The 12,500-nt window shown below is 50.1% G+C and overlaps 1 protein-coding gene across 1 annotated transcript in view; it reads right to left on the bottom strand.

The window, feature by feature from the left end:
- kcnh5b (potassium voltage-gated channel, subfamily H (eag-related), member 5b) overlaps positions 1 to 12,500 on the bottom strand; it is an 82,188-nt gene that overhangs the window by 47,305 nt on the left and 22,383 nt on the right. The window contains exons 7-8 of the mRNA XM_030355865.1: positions 8,728 to 8,885; positions 7,176 to 7,447 (exon numbers count right to left, since the gene is read on the bottom strand). Of these exons, the coding sequence (XP_030211725.1) occupies positions 7,176 to 7,447; positions 8,728 to 8,885 (430 nt within the window). The remainder of the gene's footprint in view (positions 1 to 7,175; positions 7,448 to 8,727; positions 8,886 to 12,500) is intronic.

Here is a 12,500-nt window from a genome sequence, read left to right as displayed (position 1 = left end):
GACCAGGGGGGACACAGGGCCCCCAAAGACCTGAGGACCAGGGGGGACACAGGGCCCCCAAAGACCTGAGGACCAGGGGGGGACAAAGGGCCCCCAAAGACCTGAGGACCAGGGGGGACACGGGGCCCCCCAAAGACCTGAGGACCAGGGGGGACACGGGGCCCCCCAAAGACCTGTGGACCAGGGGGGGACACAGGGCCCCCAAAGACCTGAGGACCAGGGGGGACACGGGGCCCCCAAAGACCTGAGGACCAGGGGGGACACGGGGCCCCCAAAGACCTGAGGACCAGGGGGGACACGGGGCCCCCAAAGACCTGAGGACTAGGGGGGGGGACAAAGACCTGAGGACTCGGGGGGGGGGGGGGGGGGGGGGGGGGGACAAAGGGCCACATCTGCCCTCTGGGATGAATAAAGCACCTATCACTCTATCCATCATCCTTATGACTCTATTTATCCCTCTAGCCAACCCCCTATCTATCCCTCTCTGTCACTATATCTATCACTCTATATATCTATCACTCTATATAACTCTCTCTCTATCACTCTATATATCTCTCACTCTATCACTCTATATATCTCTCACTCTATATATCTCTCACTCATCACTCTATATAACTCTCACTCATCACTCTATATAACTCTCACTCATCACTCTATATAACTCTCACTCTATCACTCTAGATAACTCTCACTCATCACTCTATATAACTCTCACTCTATCACTCTATATATCTATCCATCCATTAGGGCTGGGTGATTATAGAAAGGGCAGCGCAGCTGGATACATAACATATATGTATATTATTTTAGATTTAAACATTTTACATTTTATTTTTGTTTTTTAATTTGACCATTTTGTGTATTTTTTTAAGGCGAAATTTCAAAGTTCTCAGGTACAACGTTTTTTTTGGGAGAGGCATGCTGAATAAATACAACGTTTTCAAACTCAAAAATAATCGTTTGCTTAATCGGGATTTCAATATTGACCAACTGACCATCACTAATCGTGATGATGATTTTTCCCATAATCGAGCAGCCCTACCACCCATCCATCTATAACTCTACAGCGACGTCCATGAAACCCGCGGTAACGTCAAGGCGAGCCCCCCTGACCCTGAGCCTTAACCTTTGACCCCGCCCCCACGACCTCCTGACCCTCACCCTCTATCCCTCTCCCTCACAGCAGTGTGAAGACATGCGCAGACAGCATCAACTGTCGATTTACGGCGGATGGTTGAAATCCCTCAAGACCACTCCATCAATAATAATTTATAGTGGTCTTTCACTGTGCATCAGAGCGAATGGAACGTTGAATAATAACCTGAGCATGTATATACAAAGGGATGGCTGGTATTTATAGTGTCATGTTATATAGTATTCATTCCCCCAGCTACAACAATCAATAATCAATGGAGGACATTGAATATGGTTGTGAGCGCATCCTTTCAGACCCTCAGACACCCAGACACGGACCAGACATTAAGACTCCTACCTTCCTCAGTTTCAGCGGATTGGTTGAATGAATACCTGGAGAAGAACCACTACTACTGTGCAGGGAGCTTGAGTGGTTAAAAAGAAACAAAATAAAGAAAGCGAGAGATAGGTCACAAACCAAGCGCTCCCGTGGTCAAAAATAATCGTTTGCTTAATCGGGATTTCAATATTGACCAACTGACCATCACTAATCGTGATGATGATTTTTCCCATAATCGAGCAGCCCTACCACCCATCCATCTATAACTCTACAGCGACGTCCATGAAACCCGCGGTAACGTCAAGGCGAGCCCCCCTGACCCTGAGCCTTAACCTTTGACCCCGCCCCCACGACCTCCTGACCCTCACCCTCTATCCCTCTCCCTCACAGCAGTGTGAAGACATGCGCAGACAGCATCAACTGTCGATTTACGGCGGATGGTTGAAATCCCTCAAGACCACTCCATCAATAATAATTTATAGTGGTCTTTCACTGTGCATCAGAGCGAATGGAACGTTGAATAATAACCTGAGCATGTATATACAAAGGGATGGCTGGTATTTATAGTGTCATGTTATATAGTATTCATTCCCCCAGCTACAACAATCAATAATCAATGGAGGACATTGAATATGGTTGTGAGCGCATCCTTTCAGACCCTCAGACACCCAGAGACGGACCAGACATTAAGACTCCTACCTTCCTCAGTTTCAGCGGATTGGTTGAATGAATACCTGGAGAAGAACCACTACTACTGTGCAGGGAGCTTGAGTGGTTAAAAAGAAACAAAATAAAGAAAGCGAGAGATAGAGAGGGATGGAGAGAGAGAGCAAGAGAAAGAGAGAGAGAAAGGGGGAGAGAGACTACAGATATAGAGAGATGGAGAGAGAGAAGAGAAAGGAAAGACTACAGATGGAGAGAGAGAAGAGAGACAACAGATAGAGAGAAATAGAGAGACAGAAAGGGGGAGACAACAGAGAGAGAGAAAGAGAGAACCCCCTCTTTCTTCATGTATGCTTTTTCATGCGCGCGCGCATGTGTGTGTGTGTGTGTGTGTGTGTGTGTGTGTGTGTGTGTGTGTGTGTGTGTGTGTGTGTGTGTGTGTGTGTGTGTGTGTGTGTGTGTGTGTGTGTGTGTGTGTGTGTGTGTGTGTGTGTGTGTGTGTGTGTGTGTGAGAGTGTGTGTGAGTGTGTGTGTGTGTTTCTCTCCTTTCTAAACTAATCAGGGCATCTCTGTTGATGAGCCCTGGGCTGTAAGACTGTTTTCATTCTCTCTCTCTCTCTCCCTCTCCCCCTTTCCTTCCCCGTTACTCAATATGATCCTTTTCTCTTTCTCTCCTCCCATCTCCTGTGGCAAAGCACCCCCTCCATCCCTCTTCACCTCAACCTCCTCTCCTTGTTTCGCTTCATTTAATATCCTCTCCAACTCAACTCCTTCCCCCAACTCTCCTCTGTCCTTCTATTCTCTTTCCTCCTCCCCCTCTCCTCCCTCTCTACCTCCTTCTCACGTTCCTCTTTCGCCTTCTCTCCTTCCTCTCTTCCTCCTCCCTTCTCTCCCTCCTCTCTTCCTCCCCTCTCTCCCTCCTCCCCCCTCTCTCCCCACTTCTCTCCCTCCCTTCTATCTCCTTCTCTCTACCTACTCTCTCCCTCCTCCCCCCTCTCCTCCTCTCTCCCCACTTCTCTCCCTCCTTCTCTCCCTCCCTTCTATCGCCTCTCTACCTACTCTCTTCCTCCCTCCCCCTCTCCTCCTTCTCTCCCTCCTCTCTTCCTCCCCCCTCTCCCTCCTCCCCCCTCTCCTCCTCTCTCCCCACTTCTCTCCCTCCCTTCTATCTCCTTCTCTCTACCTACTCTCCTCCTCCCTCCCCCTCTCCTCCCCCTCTCCCTCCCATCTTCCTCCTCCCCCTCTTACTCCTCTCTTCCCCCAATTCTGCCTCTTCTCTTCCTCCTTCTCTCCCTCCCTTCTATCTCCTTCTCTCTACCTACTCTCCTCCTCCCTCCCCCTCTCCTCCCCCTCTCCCTCCTATCTTCCTCCTCCCCCTCTTACTCCTCTCTTCCCCCAATTCTGCCTCTTCTCTTCCTCCTTCACTCCCTCGTCTTCCTCCTTCTCTCCCCCCTCTCTCCATCCTCTCCCCCTTCTCTCTTCCTCCTCTCTTCCACCTTCTTTCCCTCCTCTATCCCCCCTCCCACCTCTCCTCCTTCACTCTTCACTTTTTGATCGATCTCCATCTTCTCTTACCCCCTTCTCCCTCCTCCCTGCTCTCTCCTCCTCCGCTTACTTTCAATCCTCTTAGCTCCCCCCTCTCTCTCTCTGCTCCCTCCTCCTTCGACCTCCCCTCCTCCCATAACTCTTATTTACATTTTATGTTTCAACCGTTTGAAGTCCAGAATAACAGCATGGAAATATTACAATGACTGTTGAGCGCTCAAAGAGTTTCAGATGGTAAGCCTGGTTCATACGCACGTGCGTTCCTGTGTGTTCGTCCGTGCACGTGCGCGTGTGTGTTTGCATGTATAATACAGGTCGTATTTAATTTTTGTCATAATCTTGACCTGACTCTGCATAAAGTCACTGCCAGAAGCCATTGGCAGTTGGCTATGGGATCATAAGATCTATTTTCAAATAAATTAACAAAATTTGTCATGCTAAAATAAGTTCCACTGAGGCCAATAGCCGACTGATTTCCGATGATTCTGCAACAATTCGATTGGTTGCCTTCCTCGCGGTCATCGTCAAGGTGCCTTGGCCCTGCAAGGCTGTGTGATCACGTGATTGCGCTAAGGTCGAGAGAGAGAGAGAGAGAGAGAGAGAGAGAGAGAGAGAGAGACAGAGACAGAGACAGAGACAGAGACAGAGACAGAGACAGAGACAGAGAGAGAGAGAGAGACAGAGACAGAGACAGAGACAGAAAGGGAGAGAGACTGACAGAGACAGAGACAGAGAGAGAGAGAGAGAGAGAGAGAGGTTCATGCACGGAGACGGAGACATGGAGGTTTGCTCCTCTGGAAGGGGGGCGAGGAGAGGCCCCGGCCCGGGTACCTCAGGTCACAAACCAAGCGCTCCCGTGGCCGCTCAGGCGTGGGGGATACGGTGAATAATGCACGCCGGTTCTGTCTCCGTTCAACGCAACTGGCCGCTCCAAGTAGAACCACAGAGAGGAGAGAACGAGTGTGTGTGTGTGACCTGTACAATACGTGAATGTTCCCCTCTGGACAGTTTGGCAGCAGACCCACTCGCAGCAGATGGCCAGTGTGTTACTTCAGAAGACGCCAGCTTTCCTCGGTAAAAGTCCTGCAACAAGCCAGCTTTCGAAAGTAAAAGTCCTGCACCGAGCTAGATTTCCAAAGTAAAAGTCCTGCACCGTTTCAGCTTTCCACAGTAAAAGTCCTGCAACGAGCCAGCTTTCCAAAGTAAAAGTCCTGCACCGTTTCAGCTTTCCACAGTAAAAGTCCTGCACCGAGCCAGCTTTCAAAAGTAAAAGTCCTTCAGCGGGCCATCTTTCCACAGTAAAAGTCCTGCACAGAGCCAGCTCATTTCACCCTTGAGTGAACCTTTGGAGTTGTGCTCTGTGGCAAACTCTAGGGCTTTTATTTTGTAACCCTGGAGCACTCGTCTCTTTGTATCAGTCGATGGAGTCAATGACAAGTCTTTTTTTAACCTATCGTGTCGTATAAATAGACTTCAGTCACTTAATGGCTCATGATCAATGGCTGACGTTCCCCCTTCAGTCATCACACACTCACACACGGGGGCGGTCAGCTCCTCAGGGGAAGGTTATGCTTCGCTTCCTTGTTCAGGGGTACCTAGGCAGGAGGAGCAGGGAATCGAACCGGCGTCCCTTTAACCTATAGAAGATCATTCTACCGCCCCCCTAAAAAGTATTCTAATGCTCAAACGTTGCCCGTGCTACAGTTTGAACGGGAGTAAAAGGTACTGGAGGTATCGACAGCGTCGAGCAGGAAGGCCGTACTCTGGCCGAATAAAGATGAAAAAAATACGACAGATTCAGGGTCAGGGGTTAGATTCCCATCCAGTGCTGAGAAATGTATGCGCACACGGTACAGTAAGACTTTGGATACAAGCGTCCTATATTTAGAGGACCCACAGTCTTCACACTTAATCCGCACACGGTCGCGGTCCGACTGTTCAACTGCCCTCTAGCCCTCTGTGACAGGAAGTTATGGTCGAGGTTCAGGAAGTTCAGGTAATATCTGCTCCAGATCGCAGCAGGTCAGAGACACACGCCCAGAGTATTGTGGCCATTCGTCACGGCTGTCAGAAGGGAAGTTATTAAAGTTATCTGTTTCCTGCCTTCGCTGGAGTGTCTCTCCACAACAACACTCATCTCTGAACCTCAAAGTACCTCTAGTACAGCCTCTTAACTATTATGAGTTGGTCTAAAAACAACACTGAACCAATAGATAGGAGTGCTACTTTGTTTGATCGACGGTTTTATAGTTTGAGTGATTGGCCCTTGAAATTTGAATAAAGTTCTGTGTAGCGAAATTGCAGTCTGGTTTTCTCACGGTGCTTCTACTTTAGGAAAAATGCCCTCTGGTACATTCTTTATTGCTTTTCTCTCACTCTCTCTTTTCAGTTTCTAAGCTCTCCAATACAACACTCGGTGTGACAGTTATGGTCGTCTTGGTTACCATATGCACCAGACAAAAACAACACGTAACCCTGTCTCACCTGTATTCTAGAATTTAGAATTTCCAACACAGCATCACCGGAGTTTGGAGGATTGATGGTTGGATACCGAGTGCTCTATAGTAGAAACAACCTCTATGGTAACTGTTAGATAGAAAGGAGTTCAAAGCTAACTGTAATCTAGTAGCAAGGCAGTTCTCAGATCCCACCAGCATCATGCAAGCCTCATAGAGGATCGTAGCTAACGTTGAGCTAACCGTTGGCTATTCCGTACTCACAGCCCACCATCATCATGCTAGCGTCAAAGCTAACGTTTAGCTAACTGTTGGCTAGTCCAGTGCTGTGTTCCAATATCCATACTATCCGTACTTACTAGCCTTAGTTTGAGTACGTAGGGCGTTCCGATTCAGATTGGGCGAAAATAAGTGTACTGAAAGGACCCGGATGGTGTACTCAAAACTGTCAAATAACGAAGTGTGGATCGCCGTACACTTTTCGTACTCAACGGCAGCCATCTTAGCCACTTAGCGGAAGAGGGCGGAGCCAGGCTGAGCCAATGTCGGCACATTTTCCATATACCCTGCATTAATAGAGTCATTTTGTAGTTTTTATAGCTTTTATAGCTTTTTATAACTGGCGTAAAGAGTTCACCGTTCAAAGCGGGATGTTTATTGCAGGGGAGGCGCGGCGGCGGCAGTCATGATCGTAATTTCCGGTTAGTGCACCACGGAGTATTCAATTTAGAACAACACTGACATCTGGAAGAGAGGGCACTTAGTGAGTAAGGATAGTGTACTTTGTTTAAGGGTACTCATGGAAGTGTGGATATCGGAACACGGCACACAGTACTCACATCCAACCATCATCATGCTAGCTTCAAAGCTAACGTTGAGCTAACCGTTGGCTAGTCCATTACTCACATCCCACCATCATCCTGCTAGCTTCAAAGCTAACGTTGAGCTAACTGTTGGCTAGTCCAGTACCCACATCCCACCATCATCAAGCTAGCTTCAAAGCTAACGTTGAGCTAACCGTTGGCTAGTCCAGTACTCACATCCCACCATCATCATGGCCACGGAGAAGATCTTCTCGCCGTCGGTGGATGGTGCGATGTTCCCGAAACCGATGGTGGTCAGGCTGGTCATGGTGAAGTAGAGTGAAGTGATGTACAGCGAGTCCTTCCCCGGGCCGCCCTCCCACTTGCCGGAGCCGCTGGCGTTGAAGCGGTAGGGCGAGCCGATACTCAGCGCCAGCTGGTACAGCCAGCTGTCCATCTTGATGGTGTTGGTGAGCTCGTCGATGACCTCGTAGTCGCCGATGCTGTACCTGTGGCGGACATGTTGGAAGCTTGTGTTCATTTGGTATCACTTTTACCCCCCTTTCACCAACGCAAACCCAGTTCAGTGTTTTGTTGGTGCAAAACGGCAACTCCACCAAGAACCAGCTTGATTTTTCACAGACTTTAGGGCTAGAGTAGAGCCACGTCAATGCTTCAGAGCCCACGACCCCGTATTAACGCTAAAGTTAACGCGTTAAAATTACGCTAACCCAGTAATAGACGTCACTGGTTCTTGTTTCTGGACCAGCGTGAAGTTGGTCCTGAGTCGGAACCTGTTTGTGTGGCCCGGAGCCAGGATTATTTACGTGGAAAAGCCAAGGACTGGTTTGAGTGTCACTGGCTCTGAACGGCATTGGTGGAAAAGGGGTACATGTGTTGGTTCAGTATCAGACCCTGTGTGGCAGCATCCCTGTCTTGTGTTTCGATAGTGGAGCAACGTGACGCTCACTCCCTGAAGACCTCTCTTCTGTGATGATTTTCACTGAGATTAAAATTTCAAGCAGAGGCTAACGTTTTTCTACACATTCTCGACAAGGAATTGACACAAGGAAACGATCTGATATGGCTACTGCAGACTATTTGAAGAGAAGCTTTTCTGTCTGTATCTCTCAATCTTTCTCCCCCTCGCCCTCCCCTACCCCATCTCTCTCTTTCTCCTCCTCCCTCTCTCGACATGTCAGGACATACCAGTTGTGCCGGATTATATTAAATTATATTATATATATACTGTATATTATTATATAAAAAATAACTAATATTTTTAGTTATTTAGTTATTTATAACTAAATAAAGCAGTAAAACAGAAGTAGTGTTCCCCGTCTGGAGGAGAGGACACAGTGACTAAATCTTTACATTTTTCACTAATTTCTACTTCCTGTTGATTTGATTCACTTGTTAAACACTTATCTCCGTCACTTTGCAAGAAGAGCTAAAGGGCTCATGTCATGCCACCAGGTTTGGGTGTGATTAGCTGGTACAAGTCCTTTGAAAATCTGCCTTTTCCTGTGTCCACAGGTGGGCGTGTCCACCTAGATGTGTGCTGGATAGATCAGTCTACCAGCCTACCCAGTGTACTGAAGCAAAGGTTGCTCATCTATCCTTCACATCTAGTTGGACACGCCCACTTGTGATGTCACTATTGCACAGGGTTGTACCAGCTAATCACACCCACACCTGGTGGCATCATGAGATGAGCCCTTTAAAGACACACTCCAGTTTCATCGACAGGTGCCTCCATGCCCCGGAGCACTGGTTTTGGGGGTCGTACCAGATGCAGGCCATCCAGTGGGCCACCAGTCCGAACACGCAGACCAGTAGGACCAGCACGGCCGCCCCGTACTCCAGGTAGTGGTCCAGCTTCCGGGCCACGCGACCCAGCCGGAGGAGCCGGACAACCTTCAGGGAGCTGAACAGACTGCTCATACCCTGGAGGGAGGGAGGGGGGGGGAGAAGGAGAGGAGGGGAGGGGAGGATGGAGAGGAGAGAGGGGGGGGAGGAGAGGAGAGGGGAGGAGGGGGGGGAGAGAGGGAGCAGAGAAGGAGAGGAGAGGAGGAGAGGAGAGGAGGGGGGAGAAGGGGAGGGGAGGAGAGGGGGGAGAGAGAGAGAGGGGAGGAGAGAGGGGAGGGAGGGAGAGGAGGGAAAGGGGGAGAGAAAGGAGAGGAGAGGAGGGGGAAGAAGGGGAGGCGAGGAGAGGGGGGGAGAGGGGGGAGAGAGAGGAGAGGAGGGGGAGGGAGGGGGGGAGGGAGGGAGGGAGTGGAGAAGAGAGAGGAATAGAGGAGGAGGAGAGGGAGGAGAGGAGTTGATGTTTAGCTCCAGAGCTGAGTCACGGCGGTGTAATATTCACGTTCCTCCATGTAGCGGACAGCACGGCACAGGGGGATGGATGTATGGTGGAGACACGGTGGTGCTGGAGCCATGACGCATGTACAGCTGCTACACTCTGGTCCGAGCCAGCAGACGGGTTCCGGGTTCGATCCCCCACGTCTGACCTGGTCTGAACTGTGCGCCCCATAGAGCAAGATGCCCCCTCTCACCACATGTATCTGTTCACTGTGAGTCGTTGTTGGTCAGAGAGAAATGAATAGATAGTCAATATTAAACTGGCTATACTAACCCTGTTTCCGCACACAGTGGACACTAGCTTTGCCAACATGACATACATGATTCATGTGTGAATAGATGAACAAGTGAACAATGTCTCCATCTAATATTCATGATGGGTTGGCACAGATGAGCACACACAGACAGACAGGAGAAAGGCTTGTAGGCATGCCTGTATATATACATACATGCAAGACATTTGAAGACAAACTCACAAACACACACACACACACACACACACACACACACACACACACACACACACAGACACGCACACACACACACCTCCATCTGTCTGAACTTTCCAAAGAGTCTGGGCTTTTCTTCGCTAGGCGTCCCCTGAACACAGAAAACACAAAACCATCCACAACACTCAGTCTAATAAACACAGTTTCCTCCTGTCAGAGCTCAGCTCCCGCAGTGCGACCATGTGGGTTTTTTCCTGGGGACCAAAGTACACATGGTGGTGTTGGTTTGAACACAGCCAGCGCAGTTCTACAAAACACATGTTCCTCTGTTTACCAGCATCTGTTCTGCTTGGTTTCCGCCGACTACAGCAGAACAAACACGGTCTCCACTCCTCCAGGAAAGCTTCACTTTGTTCCCCGGGATAAAGGCGCAGCTCAGACTTTGCGTTTTCTAAAAAGCCAGATAGCTCAGAGTGTACGAAAGCAGCGCTGCTGACTTCCTGTTTGGGTTCAGCAAAACCACAAACACCCACAGCCATGGAGAAACGTTTGGAACAAGTCGGGACCCAAAGTGTTGCAGAGTACCCAATGGGTGGCCCCAGTGGGAATCGAACCCGGAACCCTGGCAGTTTGAACGCCTTGCTCTACCAGTAGGAATCGAACCCCTCACCCTGGTTGAGTTAATGTCTGGCTCTAGCAGTTGAGCCGGTTCCCTCTAGTCATGATGTTTCCCCGGGTTCTGCTCTCTCTCATTAGAATGACACGGAACGAGTCCCTCTGATAACCACAGGGAGGCGCTGTCTTAACTCCCAGCCAATGGAACGGCTACCTCGGGAATTCTGAGGCCTTGCAGACTCAATATATCCGTCTGTCTGTCTGTCGGTCGGTCGGTCACTCATCACACACCAGACTTTCTAAAGAACAGGTCTGTCTGTACTTCCGTCCCCTAGCGAGCACACTCTCCCTCTCCCTCTCCCTCTCTCTCTCTCTCTCTCTCTCTCTCTCTCTCTCTCTCTCTCTCTCTCTCTCTCTCTCTCTCTCTCTCTCTCTCTCTCTCTCTCTCTCTCTCTCTCTCTCTCTCTCCCCCCCTCCCTCCCTCCCTCCCTCACTCTCTCTCCCAGCTTCAAAGGCCATCCTCTGGGACTTCTCTCTCTCCAGATCAAATGTAAATCCGTCTGAACTAACGAGTCGCTGGGCTTCCGGGACGGAACATAGCGGACCGGCACTACGCTAGCGGGCCAGCAGTATGCTAGCGGGCCGGCGCTACGCTAGCAGGCTGGCACTATGCTAGCGGGCCGGCACTAAGCTAGCCGGTCGGCGCTACGCTAGCAGGCCAGCAGTATCACTACAGCACCGGAGCCATGTCAATCAACTGATGAGACACACTAGACTATAGTAGAGTACAATAGAGTACACTGGGACACACTAGACTATAGTAGAGTACAATAGAGTACACTGGGACACACTAGACTATAGTAGAGTACAATAGAGTACACTGGGACACACTAGACTATAGCAGAGTACAATAGAGTACACTGGGACACACTAGACTATAGTAGAGTACAATAGAGTAGGGTATAATACACTACTAGAGTAGAATATACTAAGGTAGAGTAGAAGACACTTGAGTACAGTAGAATACACTAGAGTAGAGTATACACTTGCCTCGAGTAGAGCAGAATATAGTAAAGTAGAATAAAAGATACTAGAGTAGAGTAGAATATACAAGAGTAGAGTCAAAGACACTAGAGTAGAATAGAACACACTAGAATAGAGTAGAATATACTAGAGTAGAGTAGAATACACTAGAGTAGAGTAGAACACACTAGAATAGAGTAGAATATACTAGAGTAGAGTCAAACACACTAGAGTAGAGTAGAATACACTAGAATAGAGTAGAATATACTAGAGTAGAGTCAAACACACTAGAGTAGAGTAGAACACACTAGAATAGAGTAGAATATACTAGAGTAGAGTCAAAGACACTAGAGTAGAGTAGAACACACTAGAATAGACTAGAATAGAGTGGAGTAGAATACACCCCTCCATCCTCCCTCCCTCCACCCCTTCCTCATCCCTCCCTCCCCCCCCCCCCCCCTGGACGTCCTCCAGCAGTGAGCCCTCTTTTCATCTTTATTTTGATCAGTCCATCATTAGCCCTCCCTGTTTCATCCTCTGCTCCCTGTGATCTCTCAGGTGGACTCCCGTCAGAGCGGGGCTCCGTGCCGTGCGGGCGCGGGGCCGTGCACGTGCGACCACATGTTGTCCGCAGAGAGGGAGCGCAGAGCGGGGAGTGTGCTGACTGCAGCCTGGCACTCCACAACCTCCTCCTCCTCCCCCCCCTCCCCTCTCCTCCCATCTCCCCTCCCCCTCCTCCTCCCCCCCTCACCTCTCCTCCCATCTTCCCTCCTCCTCCTCCCCCCCTCACCTCTCCTCCCATCTCCCCTCCTCCTATCATCTTTCATCTGCTCCTCTCCTCCACTTCCCCCCCCCCTGCCCTCCCCTCCTCCCCCTCCTCCCCCCCCCCTCCCCTCCCCCTCCTCCCCCTCCTCCCCCCCCCTCTCCTCCTCCTCCCCCCCCCTCCCCCCCCCCTCCCCTCCTCTCCTCCCCCCCTCCTCCCCCCCCTCCCCTCCCCCTCCTCCCCTCCTCCTCCTCCCCCCCCTCCCCCCCCCAGCCTCTCAGACTCCAGGGAGCTTCGCTGGTGTAAATATTTGTGTAAATGTTACATCACCGTGTTTACAACTCTGGTAAT

This window comes from Gadus morhua, chromosome 5 (assembly GCF_902167405.1).
Source record: "Gadus morhua chromosome 5, gadMor3.0, whole genome shotgun sequence".
Classification (NCBI taxonomy): domain Eukaryota; kingdom Metazoa; phylum Chordata; class Actinopteri; order Gadiformes; family Gadidae; genus Gadus; species Gadus morhua.
The sequence above is the reverse complement of the archived record's forward strand: the minus strand, read 5'-3'. Positions and strand labels throughout refer to the sequence as shown.